At 52.5% G+C, this 25851-nt stretch overlaps 1 protein-coding gene across 2 annotated transcripts in view; it reads right to left on the bottom strand.

Annotated features, from left to right (window-relative positions):
• The window catches only part of LOC102087491 (rho GTPase-activating protein 39), a 54628-nt gene extending 34393 nt beyond the window's left edge, over nucleotides 1-20235 (bottom strand). Inside the window, exon 1 of one of the 2 annotated variants that reach the window (XM_065032656.1) lies at nucleotides 20060-20235. In XM_065032656.1, the coding sequence (XP_064888728.1) occupies nucleotides 20060-20070 (11 nt within the window). In that variant the 5' untranslated portion in view covers nucleotides 20071-20235. Of the gene's footprint in view, nucleotides 1-17926; nucleotides 19428-20059 lie in introns of those variants that run through there. The other variant, XM_065032657.1, reaches the window with a different exon arrangement.
• Between the last annotated feature and the right edge of the window lie 5616 nt (nucleotides 20236-25851).

Genomic DNA, 25851 nt, shown 5'->3' on the forward strand with positions numbered 1-25851 from the left:
CTGTGGCCACTGCAGCCTGGGCAGAGCATGAAAGACACAAGATGTAAAAGCGTTTGGCATGAAAAAGGTTACGGGTGCTTCCCTCTGCTCTTCCTAAGGGTCCCCAAGCTGGCCAGGGACACGGATCCTGCTGGACAGTTTCTCCTGCAGATCTGTCCCAGCCACCCCAGGGGTTTTATGTGACCAGAGAACAAAAGCCCTTGTGGAGATTGAGCCTCAGGCCACAGAGCAATGAGCCAGTTTCCTTGGGCTACAGGATCTGCCTGGACAACCCTTCCGGCCCTCGAGCTGCCCCCACAGCACCTGCAGGATCTCTTGCAGCACCACAGCTGGAGTTGTTGCTTTGCACATCAGAGCACAGCCCAAACCCCCAACACAGGCTCCCTAGAGCTCTGCTTTGCCCCAGACACAGCGGCACCTCCTAAGCCCAGTGAAGGCTTCGGCAGAGTCATTTTTCCTTTTAAGGGCTGAGCATTTGAGAAAGAGTTTCAGCAGCAAAAAAAAAATATTGTACTGGCAGTTTTCATCCCCTCTCTCTCATTCCAAAACGAGAGAGAGGACAGAGAGAGCACAGATGGAACAGAGCTGGTGAGGGGCTGGAGCACAAGTGTGATGGAGCGGCTGAGGGACCTGGGGGTTCAGCTGGAGAACAGGAGCTGAGGGGAGACCTTCTGATCTCTGAACTGCCTGAAAGGAGCTTGGAGCCAGGGGGGTCGGGCTCTGCTCCCCAGGAACAAGTGGTAGAACATGAGGAAATGGCCTCAAGTTGTGCCAGGGGAGGTTCAGATTGGATATTAGGAAAAAATTAGGAAAGGGCTGTTGGGCATTGAACAGGCTGCCCAGGGCAGTGCTGGAGTCACCATCCCTGGAGGGGTTTAAAAGGCGTTTAGACGAGGTTCTTGGGGACACGGTTTAGTGCTAGAGTTAGGTTAGGTTATGGTTGGACTTGATGATCCTGAGGGCCTCTTCCAACCAAAATGATTCTATGACTCTATGAAAATGTGCCCCATCCAAACCCCAGGTACGGAAGGGGAGGCAGCACGGGGCAGGTTTGGTGCCACCACAGGGTCCCTGCCCAGGGTCACTGGTGCCCCGGGGGGGACTGAGGCCCAAAGCAGCTCAGTGCTGTCCCCCGACCTGTGCGGCCACGGGCTGCAGCAACCCCAGGACACATGGTCTGGTCCGTGATACCAGAGGCGCTGTGCTCTCATGGCGACTGCATCCCACCTCAACACAATCGCAACCAGATTCTGTGCCCAACAGCAGGATCTACGTGGGAAAACCTCAATTTTAGCAACATTCTAGAGAATAAATACTTCACAGCTGCCAAGTGAAGGCATTACAGGATGACCTGTGAGTTCAGCAACACCTGACCACGACAGCTGGGATGTATCCTGCCCTCCCTCCATCCCTGGGTGCTGCCCCAGGGCAGCAGCCTGACACCTTCCCAATGCTCCCAGAGACAATGTCCCCACTGTCAGGGAGGATTTGTACAGGCGCATACACCACAAACATGGCTTGATGGGCATTAATTGTGGCCATCCTGCCTGTACACAGCCTCAGTAATGCGGGCAGCAGGTCCTCAATGCGAGGCCATCGCCAGCTGCCCCAGCCAGATGCTCCCAGGTGTGCAAACCTCGGCAGTGAAGTACCGAAGGTCACACATCTGCTTTCTCCTCATAGAATCACAGAATGGTTTGGGTTGGAGGGACCTTCCCAGCTCCCCAGTGCCCCCCCTGCCATGAGCAGGGACATCTTCACCAGCTCAGGTTGCTCAGAGCCCCGTCCAGCCTGGCCTGGGGTGTCTCCAGGGATGGTTCATCCACCACCTCTCTGGCCAACCTGGGCCAGGCTCTCACCACCCTCAGGGACAACAATTCCTTCCTCATGTCTAGCCTGAATCTCCCCTTCTTTAGTTTTAAACCATCACTCTGTGTCCTGTCCCACCAGGCCCTGCTAAAAAGTCTGTCCCCATGTTTATTATCAGCCACTTTAAGTACAGAAAGGCACAATAAGGTCTCCCCAGAGTCTCCTCTTCTCTAGGCTGAACACCCCAACTCCCTCAGCCTTACGTCTTCTTGGGCAACCAAGTTAAGACAGATGCTGCCAGACAGAGCAGAGCTGGGCTTTATCCCCCTCTGGGAGTGTGTGCGGGCACAGAGTCACACAGAATCTACCCAAGATGGGACCCAAAGCACCCAAGAGCCTCTCAGTGTGAATGTAACCCTACAACTAGGCCTGCACTGTTTCTGTTTTTTTTCAGGGGGATGGACACATAGCAAGAGGAAGGGATGGAGTTGGAGCCCACACATGAGTCTCTCGTTTTCCCAGTGAGCCCTGGCACCGCAGGGAACCTGCTGATTGAAACTGTGCTCAGTGACAGAAAGCTGAGCATGGCTTGGTCCTGTTGCCTCTAAGTCCCCCAAACCTCCCACCAGCCGCTGAACAGACGTAAATCAGACCCAAGCAGGGCGACATTTCCCAGTGCTGACAAGTCTGCACCCACAGCCAAAAACGTCATCCTGATACGGCTGCAGGGAATGAGGTGGAGAAGATACACCTGCCAAAGGATGAAGGGCAAAAGCCCAGAGCCCTGGAGAATCAGCACACACCAAGTGCTCTCCCTATCCCAAAGCAAGTAATGTCACACAGATGATATCCCTGCTATGTCAAGGACACGACAGCACCCGCTGCCCTCTCTCTCTGCCATTCTAGGAATTACTGACAAAGGTCCTGATTTATCTAGTTTGCTGCCCAGCTGCTTCAGGACTGAGATTTACTCTTCACAACCTCCTATATCACTCACTACCGGTTCTGGGGACTCCTCGAGCCCTGCCACAGAGCCCTTGCAGCCGGGGCCCGGCAGCTGCTGCCCTGGCCCGTGCCACAGAGAGCAGCCCAGGAACAGGAGGCTCCACAATCAGAAGCTGTTCTGGAAAAGCTGCCCCACCACATCAACCCAGCAACTGCTCCGCCGCCCCGGCAGCAGCCCACATCACTCACATCGCACCAGGAACACGATTCTGCAGCGTTAACTCTGCAGCTGATGGGCTTTCATTATGTCTGTGCATGGACAGATCATTCTGGGTGTAGTGAAACCATGGAAGGCATTGCATGGCCGCAAACACACTGCAATGCTATGGGGTGTACAGCTTCTCCATAGAGGAGGGCAAAAGAAGAACTATTTTTGTACCACCTTCATTGAAGGGGAGAGAGAGCCCTGGCAGACACACTGGATCAAAGCAAGCAGCTGAATGCCAGAGGCTCGTTTACACCAGGCACAGAGATGTTCGTTTGCTACACGAAGGAACACTGAGCAACACAGAGAAAACATTTACAGGGGTTTCTAAATGGTGCTGGTGAGTGAAAACCGAGAAGACAGGAACAGAAACCTACAAAACCGGGAACAGGAAACCCATCAGCTGGTACCTCAGGATGAGCAGCCGCCTTGGCAAGAGCACACAGGGATGGGGCTGAAAGGGCCTCTTGAGACACCCACCTCAGGTCTAAAATTACTCCACCAGTCCATAAAAAACCCACCACAACCTCAGCTCTTCTAAAGGAGGCGCAGGAGCCGGCAGCGCTGGGGACAGGAGCACAGCCAGGCTGTCATTAGGGGCTGAGCAACAGGCCAGCCCGGGCACCAACAGCCGGGGCACCGCTGGTGACTCCCTGCAAACAGCTGGGCTGCAGAGCATCAGGCTTTCAAGCACCAGTCTGCAAAGCCACATATCTGAGGCAGCAACAGTCCTAAATGCGTGGCATTAGCAAAATAATGGCCCTCTGTCTCTCTTCATTTAAAGGGCTGCCAGTCATTTATTAGCTGAAACACAGAGGCCCTTGAAAACTCAGGGATGACACAGTCACAGTTTGCAAGGGACGCGGTTATTTCTCAGCTTGCAGAGCCCACAAGACACTGGTAGCTGAAAGTACAAAACAAAGATAACAGTGTTTGATCACAACTTTTTTAGGCCATTTCATTCTTCAGAAAATCTCCCCGGCTGCAGCTGTCTCTGCCAGCTCTGTTGAAAAAGCTAAGCAGGAACAAATGCAGAGAAGCTCTTGAAAGTATTAGCTGTCTGAGCTTGTTAAGCATGACTCAAGTTAACCGCTACAATGCCGGGATGGAAGAGGAATTTGGCAGCAAGTCAAAGCAACAGGAAACACAGAGTCCGCAAACGAATAACTCTCCACTGCGCCCCGAGCTGCCATCAGGAAACTCACCCCAACGGGGCTCCATGCAGAGGAGCCGCTTCAGAGCCGCCTTCTTCCCCAGCCCAGAGCACGCTAAGTTCCTCCGGCAAGGGAGGACAGGCAGTAAATAAATAGCCGAAAACCCTAGCCACAGAGTTCATAAACCCTTCATAAAACAATATGCAAAAAAAACCCTCTTTTTCCATGAGAAATTAATTTCTTACGTTTGGTTTGCCTACAGGAATTGCTGAAGGAAAGGTGCATGGTTCCCTGCTCCACGCACACTTCCAGCTCCACAACGCTCACCTATCAATGAGTGAATTAGCCATATGGAATAAAACACATGGCCCATGCTTGATTTTTTCCGTTGTTTTTAATTCTGATGTATTAAATCATGACAAACACTTCCTCCGAAAGGAAAGGCGTGTAGAAGTGTTGCCCCAAAGTGACATTCTTTTCTCTGATCGCCTCCAAAACATTACGGTGTGGGTAGGAGTCACATCCCGTGAGCCGTATTTCAACCTCTGCTTTGTGTGCTCTACACTTGCGTCCATAAGATTAGCAGTGACTATAGTAACACCTTCAGACTCCAGATAAACAAAAATACTAGTTATGTGTAGTTCTGGTGCTTTGTCATTAATAAGATCTGGCTTGATTTAATGAGAAACAAAGACAGAGTCACTCAAGCTTGCTTTAAAATGCAGTCACAGCCTTTTTAACATTGAACATCTCCGCAACCTCGCATGCCAGAACAAAGCATGCTTAGTTAAAGCCCAAAATCTGCCTTTGCTCTCACCATGTCAAAGAAACAAAGGTGGGATTAACCTTCCTGAGAGTCAGCAAGAAGCTGGTTATTGGCGACCAACACAGTTATTCACCAAAGGCTCTCAAAAATGACCTCGGTTGTTTCTCGGGGATGCCCAGGAGCTCACTGGGTGAACCCCACGTCACAGTGCTGCCCCCCGGGAGCCGCAGCCCCCGGCAGCATCGCCAGTGGTACCGTGTTCAACGGACCCTCCCGAGAAACAGCTACAGCAGAGTCGAAGAGGGATGCAGTCGCTCCTTGCAGACATGGCTGAATTATTTCTTGCCTTGGACCAACCTTTTGCAGGGCGTACGCTCATTTCTGCAGCAAAATTGTAAGGATAAAAGATTCCATGTTTTCACTACATCCTTTTCTTTCGGTTATGATGGTGGGCTGTCAACCAGTGGGCCAGGAGATGTGGGGAAGGGTGATGTCAAAGACAGTGACATCAGAAGAAGCTGCAAGACTTGAAAGCACCAGAAACTAAAGAAAACCAGAATGCTTGGAGAGTGGCTTCCATTCAACCTTTGGGTTGGTGAGGAAAGGGGGCAGGGAGGCGTCCACAGTTAACAGCGACACTTGTGCAGAAGAGAGGCAAAGTCCCCGGGGAGAGCAGAGCGGCCCGCAGAACAGCACATTCCTCTGCGGGGATTAAACCAGACAACTGCACAGCTGTGACTTGCGTATGACCAGAACCAGAGCTGGGGACAGACTCAGCACCCCATCCTCCCCCGTCACAGACACTCGGGCTCCCAAGGAACCACCAGCATCAGCAAAAGCCCAAGTCTCACCTTTCCCACAGCTCCTCATTCCGGTGCCAGAAGACCTGGTGCTGGTATTTCTGACACTTCCAGCCCAAAGGAGATTCACAGGGGTGTGCTAATGCTGCTGGGAAAGGGTGAATGTGCACTTGGGGGTTTTAAACACAGCCAAGAACAGTTGGACCGCAAACCTGAATACACAGGGTTTATCTTGCTTATATGACCAGGAGATAAATAAAGAAATCGTGCAGACTGAAGCCTGGCCCAGATCATGTTTAGCTGGCAGCAGGTTCTCCCCTTGACCAAGTCAGCCTGAAATAAACACTTAAGCTTCTGTGCATAGCTGGAAGAGTAAATATGTGTCATCTGTTTGTCCTGGTCTAAGGGGATTAAAAAAAAGGTAATAAAAAATTCAGACTGAGCTTTCTTATAAATAGCACAAGAGAGACGGCCCAGCTTGGTCCAGGAGGCGGCTGCAGAGCTGGCAGCACCAGACAGGATCTCCAGAACAAAAAAATCCAGGAAATCCCCAGTGTCACTTCTCCCTACAATTGATTTAAAATGAGCTTATCCCTCGCACTTGGTACATGAGGAAGAAGAAACTTCCTGGCTACAAGAGGGGAAAACACAGTTATTAATAGCACCACAATGAGCAAGTATCAGAAGTTATGTTGCAGCCCTGGAAGATCTTGGCTGGATCTTGAAAATATCTGTTGCCATGGCAGTAATTGCTATACATGGTAACAGCGAACAGTGGTGTGAGAACAATTTGCTTTTTGATTTGGTGCCCAAAACAAGTTCCTTTTGTTTTCTCTCACCAAAACCCCAAGCATTCATTAGCTTGTGTTCAGCCCAGAAGGGAGATTTCACTTTCAGCAGTGGCAGGACGGCAGCAGAACGGGGCAAATCCAGAAGGATGTCCCAGCAGGCGGTGCTCTCCCTGTCCTCCTTTTACAGCATAGCCAACGGACTAGGGCAAATATCTGGACCACATTCAACTATATTTGACGACCACCCAGACAGTTCTCATCTGCCTCCAGCACACAGTATTTGCTACTGGAAAAAAAAAAGGCAAAAAACCACAGAGGCAATTATTGTACTCCAGCCATAGGAAGCAAGGACTTCTCTGAGATGGGATGACCAGACACTCATCATTCAACCTGACAGTGGTGTCATGACCTGTCCATGCTGTTTTCTGCTCCTTCTTTGCCGCTCACAGCCTCCTCGGCGCTGCCGAACGCGGCCGATGCCATCACAGAAAGACCCGTTACCCCCAACCTCATTGCTGAATTTCAGCGCTCAGGATTTCTTACCTCGCTTGCTCAGAGCCCGTCACTGCACACGCGGATTCCAGCACGCTCCTCCCCAGCCATCGCTGTCATCGCCTTTTCTAGGTCACACACAACACAAATGCTGCGAGCAGCAGATCCCAGCCTGGCTCCCCGAGGAACTTTCCTCCGCTGCCAAGCCTGACAATCCACCCTGGTCCTCGTAGCCTGTCTCCAAACCACCTCTTCACCCCCAAATCCCACAACGGACTTTTCTGGGGTACCCTGTGCAGAACCCCTTCAGAGAGGCGCACTGGACCACCGCCGTGTGCTCCCAAACACCTTCCAAGTACCGATGGAGTCATGTGGCTCAGCTTTGGTCTACAAAACCACGCTGGCTCTTCTGCACCACGGCATATCTCTGTGCCCACCTAATGCTGGTTCTGGGAGCTCTGAGGAATGGGTGACACTGCCCCTCCATCCTGCCTACAGCTGGGACAGCAGGAGAGGTGGGTTGGCAGAGCACATGAGCCTGGTCAGACCCTCTCTCCATCCTCCTCATTCCCCAGAATCCACGTTGGTGTGATGGATGCTGAGGGCACATCCCGGGCTCTTCTTCCCAGTACCTGTTTCAGATTGGTTGCCCCTAGGTTTACCCAAGTACTTTTTGAACCTGTTGATGCCTTTTGCATCCACAACCCCCAGGACAACGAATTCAGAGGTTCATCACACATTCTGTAAAATAATACTTCCTTCTACCTGCTTTAAACTAATCTCCTATAGGTTTCATCAGGTGCTCCTGGTTCTAGAGTCACAAGACTTGGTAGATAAAATTCAATTTACTCAGTGCCTTCATGATTTTGTATACCTTGGTCATATGCTATACCAGACTTCTCCTATTCCAAACCAGTCACAAACTTTTTTCTCTGTCCTCATAGGGCAGCTGCCCTGTCACTCAGTCATTTGAATTGTCTTCCCTGCAGCCTCTTCAACACCACTGTCCTCGAGGTGCAGAAACCAGAACTGCATCAGCCCCCAGGATATGCACCAAGGTGTTACAGAAGGTCAAAATGATGCCCCCTGCTTTGTTATTATCTCCTCTGCCAACAGTGACCAAAATTCATTGGTTTTTTGGCTAACAATGCACACTGAGCTGGTAATTTCAGAGAACTGTCGATGATGATTCTCAGCTCCTTCCTGACCTGTAACCACCAGTTCCAGGTTCAGTATCATACAGGTCTGGAGTAGATAATTTTCAGTTAAGGTTACCCCACATTCTCCTACACTGAAGCTCATCTGCCACATATTTGTCCACTTGCTCAGTTCTGTGAGATCCTTCTGGATTCCTTCGCTTCCAATGGGACATTCAGGAGTTGAGGATCCTCTGCAAACCCGGGGATTTCACTGCACCCGCTGTGCCCGAGGTCACCGATCAGATGAATCCAGTCCCAGCACCAGTTTGCGGGGCCTCGCTGCCGACTCTTACCTGAACAATGACCACTAAACCTGACCCTTTGCATCCCGTGCTACCGCCAGCTCTCGGTCCAGAACAAGACTTCCCTCCAGGCCCATGGTGACTTAGTTTCTTAAAAGCCTTTGGTAGAGAATTTTGTCAAAGGCTGTTTGAAAACCCGGTTCTATGATGTCTATTGATCGTGCCCACCAAGCTCCAGCAGGACCCAAGGCCGGGCTTGCCCTCTGAACCCAGTTCCAAGGAGCCGTGTTTGGCCATGCCTTCAGAGGTCGAACACCTGGGTCTGTGGTCCCCAGGGTCCCCTCCAGCCCTCCCAGCAGCACACCTGGCACAGATATTGAGCCACCTGATGTGTACGTGTCCCCCCAATTTCCCCAAGAATTAAAAATGCCATCGTTCACCACCATCCGTTTCTGCAATACCAAGAGCACTTCAACAACAGGATACACACAAAAGTATCTCAGCAATTTCAGATCTAAGATCCTGCTGCACTCTTGAGTAAACGCTATCTGTTCCTTACAGTTTCTTATCAGTTCCTCTGTTTGCTCTAAAGTTATTTCTACTGACATTCAATGCGAGACAGCTTCTCAGACAGCTCTTCTGTAGCGAGACTGTACTTTGCAAAGTTACAAAGCTCCTCCACAGGAGTCAAGACGGCCAAAAAATGGTTTAGATTTTTCTGTGATGGCTTTATCTTCCGTGCCTCTCACACCTTGATCTCTTCTGCTGCCCGTTTCCAAAAGGCTTCCGATGCATTTGAAAATGAACCATATTTGGCAAATTCACTCTTCAAAAGTCTTTTTCTAGCCTGCCTTATTTTGATTTTACATGTAATCTGCCGTAATATATACTTTTTGGGGAGTCTTGTGTGGATACAGCTTCCCTATTTTGACCAACATCATTCTCACTCAGCTGGTCTTCCTTCCCCTGTATGTTTTATTTTGTTTTCTGTCTGTCTTCAAAATAAATGTTAAAAAGGCCTCGATGTTTTCTTGGTGGAGGTATCCATTCCTTCCAGTGGCATCACCGAATAACTCCCATACTGCTGCTGGTCCTACCAGCGACTCATCAGCAGCGGGACAGAGCTGAACAAGCAGACAAACATCAGGGCTCCCACACCCTGCAATGACAGGCGGCTCCTCTTCGGCAGACTCAGGTGTAAACACCAGCTCTATGGCAGGTAGTCTCATTAATTTTATTAATGCTGCCAGTCATAACGAGCCCATCATAGCCACAGCCTTGGAGCAACCACGACTGCTCCTGGGCACACACATACTGAGTTTTCACAGGTAACTGCATATTCCTGATGCCCACACCAAGATGGATTTCCAGCTGGAAACACATGACGTGACCAAAGCACCTCCTGAGGCACCTGCCAGATGAGGCAGAGGGGCCAAGGCTCCTCCTTCCGGGGAGCACAGGACCACAGCCAAGGCCGCCCTGCCCGGAGCAGCCCCAGCCGCGGCTCCTGCCTTGCTCTCGGCACTGCTGAGCACAGAGCTGCGGGCAAGGTCTGCACGGCTCTGCTCAAGGTCCTGCCGAAGACAAGAGGCAGGGCCAAGCTGCTAGCAAACCGCAAAGCAGGTCTTAATTAAAAATTCACTGACCAATTTTTGCCTGAAGGACAAGAAAAACGAGGGTTTGCATCTCCCAGCTGTTCATTACTCCTCTCCACATCTTCCGTCACAGCTTAGCCAGTGTGAAGTTGAAAGAGATGAAACTTGAGCTGCTTCTGCACCCTGAGTAGCATGGCAAGCTGTGCATGGCAGGGCTGTAGTGACATCGCTCTTCGTCCACAGGCCCTCGCTCCACCTGTCCTGGGGAAAGGCTGCCCTGCCTTGGGGACCAACAGAGCAGTCCGAGCTCCAGTGCTGACACATCCCACCATTAATGCAGACTTTGCCTTCTCCAGGTGAAACAGCCGCACCATTAGGAGGGTTTACAGCTATAGTCCTACAGGCAAAGCAGCACAAATTAGGACTGCTGGAGAGTCCAGCGCAGCCACCAAGATGCTGAAGGGAGTGGAGCATCTCCCGTGTGAGGAAAGGCTGAGGGAGCTGGGGCTCTGGAGCTGGACAAGAGGAGACTGAGGGGGGACTCATTCATGGGGATCAATATGGAAAGGGGGAGTGTCAGGAGGATGGAGCCAGGCTCTTCTGGTGACAACCAGTGACAGGACAAGGGGCAATGGGTGCAAACTGGAACACAGGAGGTTCCACTTGAATATGAGAAGAAACTTGTTCCTGGTGAGGGTGGCAGAGCCTGGCCCAGGCTGCCCAGGGAGGTTGTGGAGTCTCCTTCTGTGCAGACATTCCAACCCGCCTGGACACCTTCCTGTGTAACCTCATCTGGGTGTTCCTGCTCCATGGGGGGATTGCACTGGATGAGCTTTCCAGGGCCCTTCCTATCCCTGACATTCTGGGATTCTGTGTGAAATCGCTACCACAGGTAACAGCCCCAAAATGGTAATTCCAGGGGAATAATGTTAATTCATGTAAACCCCCTCAAATCCTCTCTGCAGTCCATGGAAACTCTGTGTTTAACCCAGCTGGGACGTGGAGAGCAGGAAAGCAACACCCCAGGCAGCCCTGTGAGAACTGTGTCTGTTCTCTGACCATCCCCACACATGTGCTTGAAGAGATGGCGGCTGCTGCTGCAAATCGTAGGGGTTTGGGGAAGGTAACGGGGATCAGACGCATGCCGAGGGCCAAGCTCGGCTCTGGGCAGGCACGGCAGCCAGCTGCACGGGCTGTTCTATTTCAGCACACGGAGTACAAGATGTACGTGGTGTCAGGAGACACACTCAACAGGAAACGCTGCTCTTCCCCAAAGAGCCCGAGATCAACACGCCCTGGGCACAGCTCACTGCCCGAGCCGGCCAGGTCAGCCAGGATGAGCACTCCGAGCCCTGGAAGTCACCCGTTTTCACATTTCGAGCTGAACTCTGGGCTGATTCAGAGCTATTTGGTGGTCAACATGCAGTCCATCCTACTCCACCTGCAGCCTTTGCTTCACGCTCCAGAGACTGCGGGGCAGACAAGGCCCAGGATGAGGTTTCCCTCTAGCCCCGCAGCGCGCACACCTTGCACTGGACACTGAAAAGCTTCTCCTCCCCCATGCACAGACATCTCCGGCAGCTCAGCAAAACCTTTCTTTATCCACACTGAGAGGAAAGGCAGTGATTTCATCCCTCCAAGGCCAAACAAAGTTTAAGCACACAAGAGCTCAGCCGAGGCAGCACTGGGGACTCTGCCATCGCACCCCAAGAGGCGGCCTTGCTGGGGAAGAGTTGTGGGGAGCCAGAGAGGCTGAAATCACTGACGTCTCCCCCAGCCCTCCTTGTTTCAACAAGAGCAACACAAACAAGTGTCCCCCACCACAGGCAGCTCTGCCTCCCTGTCCCACTGCAGGGTTTGGCACTCAAGGTCAAAGTCTCTACACCGCACCCAGAGTCACCGTGCAGCACGGTGTCCAGAGCTGGTCCAACGGACCACGGGGAGGGAACCGCATGAGAACGTCACCATACACTGAAGGCAGAGCAGACCCAATGACTTGCTGCTGCTGGAAGGACGGGTCCCCTTCGTGTCCCCTCAACGCTGCATTCCCAGCACCCATCACACAGGTCACTGGAGCTCCGCAAATCCCGCACACAGCTAATCCCACCTGCTAACTAAAAAGCAGCCAGTTTCCTCTTGCTTTAGTGAATTCAGCTGTTCTCGTGACAGGACCCAGGGCCAGAAGAAACGAGGGTGGCAGTGCACAGCATTGCCCCCAAAAGATCACACTGTTTTTCTTATCTTTTTACGTTTATTGCCACCCCAAACAAGATTTCTGCTTTGGAAAAAGCCTTCAGTCTCCAGAACCTCAAAGCCCTGTACTAGATTAATTTCAAATTGCAGTTTTAGTGAACTTAGGCTGAGTTGTCAGACCATCAACTACTCACCAAGCAGCAGCTTCTAAACCCACAGTACAGAAAGTACCACAGCACTTGCTTTTCACCCTCATTTTCAGAGATTTTAATACTAATTTCAGGAAAACTGAAGTAGCTTATTTCAGGCGCAAGCTTTGTAAGGAGATTCCAAGCCAAAACCGCAACTCTTCTGCCATTTGTGCTCTAAGGCAGGACAGCGAGAGCCCCAGGGCAGCACCGACCCAAGCACAACACTGCTCTCCAAGCCCCAATGCTGCTTATTTCACACTCATTTTACTGTACAGGCTGAGCGCAACTCAACCATACCCCAGCCAGACCATTCATCGCATTAGGATGGTCTAAATTGCTAAGAAAACGTACCTCCACATTACAACATTTGTCCTTAGGCGTATGTTAAGTGCCGCTCAAGCCGGCTGCACCCCAGGCTCTGCGCCTCAGCTCACAGCCCTTTCACCATCTCTCTTTGCTTCACTTGATGTTGATTCATCTCCAAGAATTCGTAAAACACTTGGAGCTTCTCCCACCATAGCTTAGAGCAATGCTTGGAAGGCTTAATAAAAAAATCCCAAACCTAATTACCATAGCTAAGGAGCAAGGAAGAGCTAGACAGTGTGGCTGATACACAGTTCTCAAAGGGCTATCAATGAAATACAACACACCAGTTGCCATACCAGAAGAGGACCAAATGTGGCCTTTACAGTTTTGTGACAAACTGAATGTGTTGAACTACCAGCTGGACACCGAGTTACTGTTTAAACATATCTAAGGGAGACTCAGAGCACGGAGAACAGTGTGTGACCACCCGCAGTTCACCCGTGTCTGGAAACAGCCCCACACTTGCTGTCTCCCCTCACAGCACTGAAAGCACACGGGGGACAAGCCCAGAGTGGATAAGGCAGGAGGAGATGGGCTGGGGTGAGGACCAGGTGCTGGAGCAGCGGGGGTGCCCATGACCAGCGGCTGGAGCAGGTCGGGGTCCCTCAGGAACCCCAAGGCAGCCAGGGCACCCACACCCAAGCTGCAGCCAACAGCCAGTGGCTGCTCCGGCCACAGCCCGAGAGGCCCCTTTCCAGGCACCACCACACCGCACCGCTCACCCATTGCACCCCCTGGGTCTGTATTTAATTATTCACCTATAAAGTCTCCTGTAATAACTTTTTCACTAACTTCGCTTTGTTACTGAAAATGTTTCATGCCTGCTCGTTGTTTTGCTAAACGGAGCTCTGACTGCTGCTACACATGAAAACTCACATGCAAGACACTGCACTGCCTCGGAGTCAAAACACCGAGACAGCTGAACTCTACGTGGTTAAAAGGGATTTACTGAGCTTGGTCCCAACTCGTCGGGCAGCATTGTGCAGGGCTTTTCTTGGGATCACTGCTGATGGAGACAGTAAGCCTCTTTGTCACTCTTCTGGGGATAAAAAAATGTATACAAGGAAAACCAAACAGAAAAACCAGACCTACAGAATGAAGAAGTTATCCCTGCTACAGTGCACCTGGCCCTGGGCCACCAGCTCGTGATGTCCAAGATGACACACAATCCTACAACACTGAGTCTTTTCTGCCCCTGTAAGAGGTTTCCAGCCAGAAAGCAACAACCTTGTTTGCCCAGGTAGGAAACAGCCCCACCTGCCAAAGCAAAGTGCCTTATGGCAGCGTCCCACACCTGCCAAGCCCCACGCGCAGAGCCCTGTGCAGGTTTGGGCTTTCCCCCCCACACTTGGTTTGTTTGTTTTTGGTAGATCATAAACCCTGCGGCTAGGAAAAGGCTGGTTTAGAGGGGCCCAGGGCTGCTCCAGGCTGACACAGGAACACGCAACAGGTCCAGGAGCTTGGGGCACCTGCCATCATCTCCATTTCATCCCATGGCAGAGCAGTTTCCACAGAGGAAATGAAGCATAGTGAGGGTTGGCTCGGGGAGCTGGGCACAAGCAGAACATGAGAGGGCTAAGGAAATACATCCTCTATGTAGAACCAGCCTTCTACTTGCCTCCGGTGGCTGACAAAGATGCCAATGAATAACTCTATTTAGACCTCCCTGTTTCAGAAGTTCCCCAATGTGCTGCAGCTTAAAGTCCTCAGTGAAATTTCATACAAGACCTTAAGTCCAAAATTACAAAAGAGCCTGAAAACAAACAAATAAACCTCAGCATCTCTAGCGCTTTGGTCTTTCAGCTTGTTTTTTCAGGGGGAATTTTCTAAAGTTGGTATTGTCCAACCCAAGTCCCTCCTCTTCACCTGAAGCTCGTACACACACCCCAGCTCCTGGAGCTGCTACACAAGCCGCACCAACGCTCCCCCGGGCGCCGCCGAGTCCTTTCCACCTCCCATGCTTCGTTCCAAACAAGCAGTCTGGATCTTCAGCATCCTCATTATAAGCTTCCCAAACCTCTTTTGGCTCTATGCATTGCATAACCAAAAAAAGGCAGCTGACAACACACAATGAAGAAAGCTCCGGAGAGTAGCTGGAGGATGGTTGACACCAGCTCCACTGGAATTCACTGGCCAATATTCAACTGGAAACATAAAACACTGTTATTCCTTACATCAGTAACCTCAAACACTTGGAATAGTAATTAGAATGAGAGAATATATCCTAAATAATGGTATTTTTTCCATTCTCCCACAAGACAAAGACCAAGTGCAAAAAGCATTTTCTCTGTTGACCGACAGTGTCCTGTTCCAGGCGTACGGGCCAGATGGACCTCACGGCTGCTGCTTTCGTTAATGGTTTTTGGAGCGGCAGGAAAGTGTTTTAAGAAACAGGCCCAAGCAGAAGACTGCTCTTCCCCATGAAAAGTATAAAAACCGGTCAGCTTGCTTCAGTGGACACAGTCTGAGCTACTAAAAAGCACAAGGAATTGCTTGATCATTAAAGCTGTTTTTTCTACACGGGAACTGCATTCTGTGCACCCTGACAAAGGCAGGAATTAACATCAAACGTATAAGTCATGGCAGTAGAGCTCAGAAACTCTCCACGAATCCAGCAAAAGCCAAATCCCAGTGTTGGCTCTGGAATTTATTTTTACTACAAATAAGAAGCACTTCACCAACTATTCAAATCTGCCTGGAGGGCTTTTTAAAAGAAACACGAGCATATACATGTCACAACAAGGCACAAATAATTGCGTTTCATCTGGGGAGGACTGATGGAGCCTAAATGAGGCATTTCAAATTCTGACGTATTTATTTGCTGAAAGCCTGCAAGCATCTCCTGCTAATTGCATCATCCACTGAGAAAGTCATTCGGGTGGTAGGACAGGAATGGAAACGCTGGGAAAGGCGACCACAGGGAAGGAGGAAACGCTGCTTCTTCCCTTTGAACTTCTGATTAGTTTCAATCAGAAGACTCTGCTGTGTTTGAAGGTGTTTCCCAAGGATGAGGCTTTATCTGCATAGAGTCAAACATCATAACTGAAGGCCCGGTTTCACCTCAGGAGTTACCTCCAGGCCATGCTGGCCCTGCTGATGGGAACAGCTTCAACAGCACACGGCAGTGTTGGTGGACAAGACAACCACCTTGTCCTCCACATCTCATCACAGAATCCCAGAATGTCAGGGACTGGAAGGGCCCTGGAAAGCTCATCCAGTGCAATCCCCCCATGGAGCAGGAACACCCAGATGAGGTTACACAGGAAGGTGTCCAGGCGGGTTGGAATGTCTGCACAGAAGGAGACTCCACAACCCCCCTGGGCAGCCTGGGCCAGGCTCTGCCACCCTCACCGGGAAGAAGTTTCTTCTCAAATTGAAGTGGAACCTCCTGTGTTCCAGTTTGTACCCATTGCCCCTTGTCCTGTCACTGGTTGTCACCAGAAGAGCCTGGCTTCATCCTCCTGACACTCCTCCTTTCCATCTTGATCCCCATGAATGAGTCCCCCCTCAGTCTCCTCTTGTCCAGCTCCAGAGCCCCAGCTCCCTCAGCCTTTCCTCACACGGGAGATGCTCCACTCCCTCCAGCATCTTGGTGGCTGCGCTGGACTCTCTCCAGCAGTTCCCTGTCCTGCTGGAACTGAGGGGCCACAACTGGACACAATATTCCAGGTGTGGTCTCACCAGGGCAGAGCAGAGGGGCAGGAGAACCTCCCTCAACCTAATGACCCGCTTCTGCCTCTGCCAGCAGAGCTACTGCAGCCAAAACACGCTCCTGGTTTTGCTTAAAGCCAGTCGGTCCTTCACTCCTAGACCATTTAATCCCAAGGAAGCTGCCCTGGCGAGCGCAGCGACAGCTCCAGCAGCGCGCTCAGAGGAGCAGGGATGACACCAGGAGCGCAAGGCAGAGCTCGGGCTGCCCATGACCTCTCCCACTCGCACGTATCCCCACCGATGTCAGACAGCAGAGAGCTTCCCCACCCCAGCACACCGACTGGCGAGCGAGTTACCACAACGCTCAGCCAGGAACAGGCTCATCCAGCAGGCCAGAGCGGCACAACCTGCTGGGAGCAGAAGCTCGTCCTGCGGTCACAGCCGGCTACAGACGCGACGGTTATTCATGGCCTTATTTCAGCCAATAAAGAAGAGGGTAAATCAGAACACAGCACACCGACCCAATTCAGAGAACACGGGGGGCTCTGTGCTGAATAACAGCGGGAGGTGCAAATGTTCTGCCAAAAACCAGAAGACCCTTTTGCTGCAAACCCACAGCTGAGTTCAGACACAAGGAGCCCATCAGCAGCTTCAGGGCAGGCTGATGAAGTGTTCCTGAAGTAAAGCTTCAGAAAAAAATACAGAAGCCAGTATTGAAGCAAAGACAAATTTAAGCCTGAACTAATCTGAATTAACTATACGCATTGACCTCGTAGTCAAGATACTGAGATTCAGTAACAAAAATGAAGAGCCTTCATTGTAATAAGACCATACAGCATGTGAACCCTTTATGTTTCGTATTAATCAAATTAAAACAGCCAGCCAGACCAGCAGGTCTCCCACTGAACAAGCGCACCCAGTCCCATCCGCAGGGCCTCAGCAGTCCCAGTGGAAGATCTCCCTCTGCCCACATCCCAAAAACACACCGCTAAAACAGCAAGTCCAAACTGAAGAGTTTTGTCCTCCGTAGTTAAAACGGCACGCAAGTAGTATTCTCACTAATGCATCTGCCTTATCAAGAAATACAGATATGACACATGCTTTGGCAACTTCAAAGAAAGGGTTTGTGAATATTAATGTTTATTAAAATACATATTTAAATAAACTTATAGCCAAAATCCTATGGCAGTTTATGCTTCGTTATCTTTGATTAAAGAAGTAATTTCATTAAAGCTGATTCAGATCTTACAGTCCTTCCCACAGTCTCTCAACGACGCTAACAGTTCTTCCTCCATGGATCTATCAGGGAAAAAGCCAACCTGCTCCCTGGTTTACAAAACTTTACCTGGTTGCCAACGGGCAGTTGCCCTAATCCTATGAAGCCAACCCCACAAGAATGGCAGAATAGTTTTTTAAAAACCTCAAAGCTCAGATACAAATACATTGGAATCTGCAAGATTTTCTTACCCATTGAGCAGCTCACTACAGGAGTCTCAGTTTCTTCCTTTCATCTTTGCACCACTACACATAACATTTTTCCAGTGATCAAGTAAACCAGTTGAATGGGAGGCATGTGCCTCTTGTATCCCTAAAGCAGGGCAGCATTCAGCGAACCAGATTCTGCATCTCCTGTTGCCACATTAAACATGCAAGTCTCACGGGAGGTTTTCAGCTGTAACGGTCAGGTTGAAGCAGCCTTTTGCATCATAAGGACGACCATAAAATTCTCCTGGTTACAAAACACACCAGGGCCAGCACACTTAGATCTCCCTGTAGCTCATGTGCTCCCAGCTAAGGCCAAGACATCTGTTTCAGCTAAGCAAACCTGCCGTGAATACAGAAGGCATGTGAACTATCCAACCAAAAACCTGGCTTCAAAATCTGCATTCCTACAATCCGCTGTGACCTCAGCATCGCTCCAAATAGCCTCCAACCAACCGATAGGAAAGGGCTGTCTCATCAACCCGGCAAACACTGAACTAAAAAAGCACCAAATAGTCAGCGGGGATACGCTGAAATCTGGTGCAAGAAGCCCTGTGCTCCCTTGCACTGGCTAGTGGGACGATAGCCCCAAAGCTGCGTGGCTTTGTCGGGTTTCCCAGTTCGTCCCAATGCAAGCAACCCGCAGCCGTAATCCCCGAGCGCCCTTGGCTGCACAAGCACGGAGGCAGAAGCAGCTGCTGGAAGCTGCTGCCGCTGGCAGCCCCAGAGCAGGGTGCTGTGCTGATGGTTTCACTCTGGATGAATTCTGGTACTCTACATCCACTCTCAAGGGGATCTGCTATTCCTTCCCAAGACACTCCTTCTTACGGACTAACTCAACCCAAGTTCTGCTGGAGAAGAGGCAGAAGAAAAAAAAACCCAACAACTTCAAATACAAGAGAAATTTAAAAATTCATTCCAAACACCTTGCACCGTCACAGAGGTACTGGGCAAAATGCCAGCACAGCCCTCCCTCCTCTCCCCCAGACAATGTGGGAAGCCAGCTGAAATGTGGTGCCCCTGGGGAGAGCCCCGCTCGCAGGAATGTTCAATGAGCTTTTGATCCAGGATGAAAAAAAAGAACAACAAAAAACCCACCAGCAAAACAGCACTAGAGCAACTGGCGTCAGCCGCGGGGCTGACAGTGCTTCTGCCAGGCTCTGTGCCTTCCTCCCTGCACAGCCAAACTTAATTCAACCACTCCTGGCCCAGCAGCCAAGGCACAGAGCGACCAGAGGAATTCTCCCTGAATGGGGTTATTCAGAGGAGCCGTGAAATCCGCCCGTGTTTGTGGGAAGCAGGATGCAGCCTGGGAAACTGGCCTGGCCACCTGGCCCTCCATTGTCACTGCCAACAGGTGAGCCTGGCTCCCCGCCCGCTGCCAGGTGAGGTGCGAACCCCATCCTGCTCACCCCTCTCCAGCAAGCCGAGCGCAACTCACATTCCTGTGCTTCACCCCGAAAACACTGTCATTTTTAAATTAGGTTTGGTTGTTTTAAGCAACAGAGAGCAACCTGTGTACGCAAGCCACCCTGGAGGCTGCGAGCCTGGTCTAAAACAGGTACAAAATCAGAAAGTGCTTCTGACTAACGACCCGTCCTCAGGGGAGCGAGGGCACCCAGCACAGCCCGGCCGCCCCCCGGGAGGACGATGCTGCCAGCGGCCGCTCGGCCGGACCCCAAGGCCCGGCCCAGCCCAGCCCAGCCCAGCCTGGGCGCTCCGGGCCGGGGTCAGGCCGGCTCAGCCCGGCCAAACTCGGGGCCAGCCGCCCGCCAGCGCTCGGAGCCTGCGAGCAGCCCGGTCCCGGCGATGGCCGGCACGTCCCCAGGGCCCGGGCTGGCGGGAGCCGAGCGGCTGCGGGAGGTTCCCCCGCAGCCAGGCAGCACGGGCGGGAGGGGCCCGGGCTGCGGGAGAGCAGCTCCCGCACAACTTGGCCGCCCGGCCCCGCCGCAGCACCCGACCCGGCCCGGCCGCCCCTCACCTGCGCGCCGGGGCCCGCGGCTCGCCCGGCCCCGCGCCAGGGGCGCCCCCCACCCCGTCCCGCTCCCCGCGCCGGCCCCGAGGGGCGGCAGCGGCGCCTCCCGCCCGCTTCAACAGGTGCGCGGCGGCCGCACTCACCTCTCCGCCATGACCCGCTCGGCCGCGCCGCCCGCCAGTGGGGCAGGATGTGAAACCCGATCCCGGCCCCGCCCGGGGGGCGGTGCGGCCCGGCCCGGCCACCGGGACCCCCGGCCGCTCCCCGGGTCCCTCTGCTGGGGGCCGCCGCGCCGCGCCGGGACGGGCCGGGAGGAAAGGGGCGGGGCGGGGCGGGCAGCGGCGCCCGGGCCCGCGGGCCGAGGGCAGCCCCTGGCGGCGGCCGGGCCGGGCCCTCCGAGCCCCTGCCCGACCCGGACCGCGAGCGGCGGAAACGAGCAAGGGCGAAGCGGAGCCGGGACCTTCGTTCTGGAGGAGTCGAAGCATTATATGAGCTACAGATCAATGGCGACGGTCGGCTGTGACTTAGTTTGTGAGGAAAATCGCGGTTGTACCCTCCTCACGGGTGGGGTGGGGCTGTCCTCGGGTCACACACCTGTCCCCAGCTTTAGGGGCACAAGAGCACCCGGAGACTGTGGCTGGCGCAGACCCTGGATCACAGCTGCCCTGGTACATCGTGTGTCCCCGACCCTGCCCCGGGTGTCCCGAGGGGCAGCTGCCCCGCAGCACACGGGGCTTCAGCAGCTCTGCTCTGCCCTGTTCCTGCCATCCTCCAAGAGTGGGGATGGAAGGCAAGACCTATGCAAGTGGGAGCTGAACCACCCTGGACCATCAAGAGAGGAAAACATCTTCATCTGTGCTGGAAAAACATCTTCCTCGGAGCTGGATGCTGCGCTGTCCCTGCGAGGTCACACGGTGGGGTGAAGACCCTTGGGCCAGCCCGTGGGGTAAAGCTGCCACACAGCTGGATTTCCACAGATGTGCCCTCTATTTGCCCTGGCAATTTTGCCTAGGCAGATTTTGGGAACTTTTTGCGTTCATCTGTGTCCTGAGCCCATAGCAGTCTGGTCAAGGCTGTGCAGAAAGACCAGGTGTGTCCCCCGCGCACGCTTGGATCAGCCATCAGCGTACGAACAGCAATTTGAAAAGGTAGAACTCTGCTCCTCAACCAGCATGAGCAGTCTGGATAAACAAGCCGTGTTCCAAAGGTCAGCCCTGCTAGATCAGCTTCTGTCAGCCAGCAGTTTGGAGTGTGTCACTTGGCACGGCAGAGCCCCTGTTATCTCAGTGACTGCTGCAATGTGGCATTGCACCCAACGAATTTTGGACGAGCTTCTGTTATTCCAGGATAAAAACAACCCCATGCAGGGACAAATCCTGAGGGCTAAGCCACCCAGATGCCTCAGACCCCTCTAACTGCGGGTGAAAACCTCTGCAGATACTCAGTAGATTTTGCCATTGAGTGATTTTTGGCCCGTATTACACCACGCAGCAAATTTCTGCTATGGTCAGAAACGAGTCTGTCCAGCTTATTAATCACCCTGGGAGAGCCAGCGGACGGGTCCCGGCACAGACCGATACCGCGCGCGCCGTGCTCTCTCGCAGACAGCATTTTGGCGCTGCCGAAGGACTTCAGAGTAACTTAATCTGAAGACATTCACGTGAAAGTCCCACTGCACTTTTAAATAACAAATAGAGAGACAGTGAGATCATGGCCGCTGCGCCGCTGGCTGGACGCGCAGCTGCGTTGTGCTTACCAGGGGGGTCCGTGCAGCGGGGGCCGGCAGAGCGGGGCCCCGCGGGGGCTGCGAAGCTGCTGGAGATGCCGGCGGTGCTGCGGGATGGCAGGCAGGGAACGCTCAGTTCTGCGGGGCTGCAAAGCTCAAGGACTGAGGCACAGGCTGTGGGGGAAGGAAAGGAAGGGTTAAACCAGGTCTGCGTTTGAAACAAAGGTTTGCTGGTGTAGCTCTAACCTGTGGTTAAACTGGCAGCTTTCCTTGCGGAGATGCAGATATTACTCGCCTTTGCCAATAAAGGCTGTGCTGAGTGAAACAGCGGTACTGGGGAAATGCTTAGAGCAGCCTGGCAGTCTCTGTTCAAGGGCTCTTGTAGATACAGACGTGGTGTATAAAAACTTTTAACAGCCTGATTGATGTTGCTGTGCTAGCAAGAGCCTTTGGACAGACTGAAAATAGAAGCTGGGAGGTGGGAGGCTGCAAGAGGCCCAGCTTCAGGGGTCCTCCAAAATGGGTGACCTGACACGGTACACGAGAAGTTGGCTGCAGAAGGGACCAGACAGGCCTTCAATTTTCTGTGACGTTCTCATTTTATTTTGCATATTTCTTGGTTTGATGATAATGTGCAGGCTGTTTCCAACCCACACCTCTGGCAGGCTTGTTGCTTCATGGCTCAGCTGCTACAGCTAAAACTCTTGGGACATGATTCTGCACACGAAGAGATCCCCTCTCTTGTGAGGCCAAAGCAGGGGAGCTGAAGGCACTCAGTGATGCAGAGGACACACTGAGATGACATCTCAGATCAGCCCTAGTCATGGGCTAGCAGCCCTGGGCTCTCACACAAAGTCATGCGGCAGGAAGGGATAAAAATGAAGAGCCAGGAAATCACCATCAAGGCAGAATCTCCTCAACCAGGGGATGATCACATACTGCCTGGCACCAAGGATACTCCTGGGAGCAGAGGTCCCGCTGCTGGGAGAGGAAGGCTGAGTAAAAAGGGGTTCAACTACCACAGGTAGTTGTGAGGCTGCGACTTGCACGCAGGTGCAAAGCTGCCGGACCAGGGTCCACCTCTTCGGCAGAGCCAGGGAGCACTGGTGGACATGAGCTGTGTCAGCACCAGTGACTCAGGGCAGGGGGAAAAATCCCAGAGGGCAAAAATTAAGCAGCTGCAGAGTAATCCTCCTTTATGAGAGCTTTGCAGTGACTTTTTCAGAGTCTTTCACAGCTCGAGCAGTCACAGGCTGAAGAAAACTTCTACTAGTGGCAGCTGGTACATTCACACATGGAGGTTCTCCTCCAGGGAGGTAGGTGGGTCACTCTGTGACACACATAGGAGATGAAGCCCATCAGTCATGATACCTGCTATCAGTACGCCTAAGGTGGCAGCATAAGGTGAATAAGAAGTGTCTGAACAGTCTTTGGGAGCACAGCAAAGACATGGCAGTGTCTCTGAGGACAGAGGGTTATAAACCCTGGCTCTTTCACTAATAACAAAACCACACTGCCTGCAAGAAGAAACAGCCTTCATGAATTGTGAGGCTGTGAACACTAGATCACTGTAGGATGAATTAAGAGATGTGTGAGCAATGTTTCCAGGCCAAGTTATCCCCTTGCTGCCTGTTCTTGGCTAAAGGATATTTCCTACAAATGTCAGTGAAAAAACTGTAAAAGGAGCCAGGCCCCTGAGATCATACTCGAATCGTTTCTTCAGATGCTGCTCCCGGGTGGAAGAAACTGTGTCTGCAGTCAGACACCCACCCCCCCTTCAAGAAGCTGCACAGCTGGTGGATGTTTGTACCTGTGCACACTCTACACATTAGGAAATGGCAGGTGGAGAACTTTGAGGGGTCTTCATCATCTGTGGGTGTGGAAGGACTGGTGATGCTAAAGGTAAGGAAAGCTCCATATTGCACTGCTGCTGCCCCGCTCGCACGTACCGGGCTGGGGAGGTGGGGCAGTGCCCAGGCAGATGTGCAGCAGCTGGCAGCACAGCCAGCACCCAGCCCTGGAGGTGCGGGCCAGCGGGCACTGTCCTTGCTCTGCCTCTGCTAACAAACGGGCTGCACAGCCTGGAAACAGCCCACCCCACTACCAGCCCCACAGTCTCCATATACAGCAAGGGGGAGTAACAGTGAACAAACCCTGTGTTGAGGAGAGACTGGTGATACTGGGAGTAGACACCTAAAATGCTTGAGAAGGTTTGGGTGTCTGGGCTTATGGTCAGCTCTGACCCGATGGAGCGGCAGCTTTGGGTCAGCCCTCCAGAGCAGCATTGATGGTGGGAGGATGAGCTTGGAGATGTTTCCCCACACTGCTCAGGAGCTGAATTTAAGCTCAGATCCTTACCCTTGGCCGCTCCTGAGCTACGTTCCAGTGAAGTTTGTGCCAGGCCTGGTGTCCTTGCTGACCCTGACCCATCAGCTGGCTTTACCTGGGACCTGCCTCGTCACCAGGGACTTGTCAGCAGTCACTAGACGGTGGCTGACCCTGGTTACCATCACTGAACCTGCTCGGCACCACTCATACAGTGGGTACAGCATTGCCATGCTGTCACCTCGTCTCCAGCTCGCCTGTCACCTCCTACGGCCCCCAGGGTTGGGAGGGGGAGCAGGAGCAGCTCTTGTGCTGAAGGAGCTAATAATACCAGAAAACATTCTGTGCTGTGAAAGCCATGTGTTAAATAGGTGAAACTACTGCCAAGCTACTACTGTGACTGCCCATGTGTGGGCAAGATTTCTTACCATGGGCAGCTTTGTTGCAACAGGAAACAAGATAAAGTGCTGGGCTGACCAGGGGGCGCGGTTCCCGCATGGGCGATGGGATCTCCATCCTTGGAGGTGTTCAGGGCTTGGCTATGTAAAGTCATGGTTGACCTGATCTAGTGGTGGTGATGGTCTCACTTCAAACAAGAGTTTGGGCTCACACCCTCCAAAGGTTCCTTCTGATCAATACATCTGTAATTCTGGGTCAGGGGGCCTGAGGTTCGAGCTGGGCAGGCAGATGTGGTTACTTCAGAGCACAGACATCTTGTATCAAATGTCTCCAATACCTTACTGAACGGGACCAGGCTGACCTGGACGCAGGAGCTGCTGACTGAGGTTCTCTGCATTGTGTGCTGAGAGCCCTCTCTGACAAACGGTCTTAGCATGCATGAGGTAAAGCAAAAACATCGCTGTTCTTGATTAACCCTGTCTGTGTTTTGAAGCTGACTGGAGGTATCGAATAGCCCAGGACTCTCCTTTGGAAAGAGCTACTCAGAGATACTTGGCCATTTGTAAAAATATGTGTATTTAAGCAGCAATCAGCAGGTTTCTTTTATAGTGGGCATGATATAAATTTATATAACAAGCCAGATGTTCTGCAGTGGGGCTTTTTAAAAATCATCCTGTCCCAGTTTTCTCCACCTCACCGTCTTTAGCTCCGTTGCACAGTAAGCAGCCGTGCTATCGCATTACCGGCTGGCAATGGCAGCAGCTGGCTGTAACCCAACCTGAGCAGCATGGGACGCGGAAACAGATGGAGCAGCAAATGCTCTTTGTTTCCTCTCCTGCTTTCTAAAACAGATTGTGACTAAAAACATACAGCAGAGGTTTCTGCCATCTTCCCTGCTACCGTGGCTCCCTGGCTGCTGACAAAGCTGGGGGATGAGCTCTAGCAGGGGTTCCTGCTCCCCACAGCCAAGGAGAGCTCTGCCTTTTTAGAGGGGAGTTGCAAAGAGAAGGGCATCAGATACAGCGATTACAAGCCCATGGAGGAGCAAGAAGGGTGCGGTGGGTGAGATGGCTGAGCTGAGCTGAGGGTTCCCCATGCATCATCCTGCTCCTCCTGCTGCTCTGGCTCTTGGTCCTGGTGTTCATCTGAGCCTGGGTGAACCACATCAGCTCATTAAACTGGCACAAAACAGCACTGATGGATGTTTTACCAGGTTGGTGACCTCAGCCGGCCCGGTGGGTGATCAGGCGAGCACAGGGATGAGGATGGGGAGCAGAGCCACACACCAGAATGGGCTGGGAGGAGAGAAGGGCAGGGGAGGAAGGTGGCGGTGAGAGTGTCCCTTGTGACCCAGATCGACTCTGCTGTCCCGGGTGGTCCTTGTCCCAAAGCCAGGCTGGCATGGGAAGGGAAGTCCTTGTTCCCAGGTCACTTTCTATGAGCCGAACTCTGAGGCTGCTGGCAATGAAGGTCAGGAAAATGTCC

Source organism: Columba livia, chromosome 16 (assembly GCF_036013475.1).
Source record: "Columba livia isolate bColLiv1 breed racing homer chromosome 16, bColLiv1.pat.W.v2, whole genome shotgun sequence".
Lineage (NCBI taxonomy): Eukaryota > Metazoa > Chordata > Aves > Columbiformes > Columbidae > Columba > Columba livia.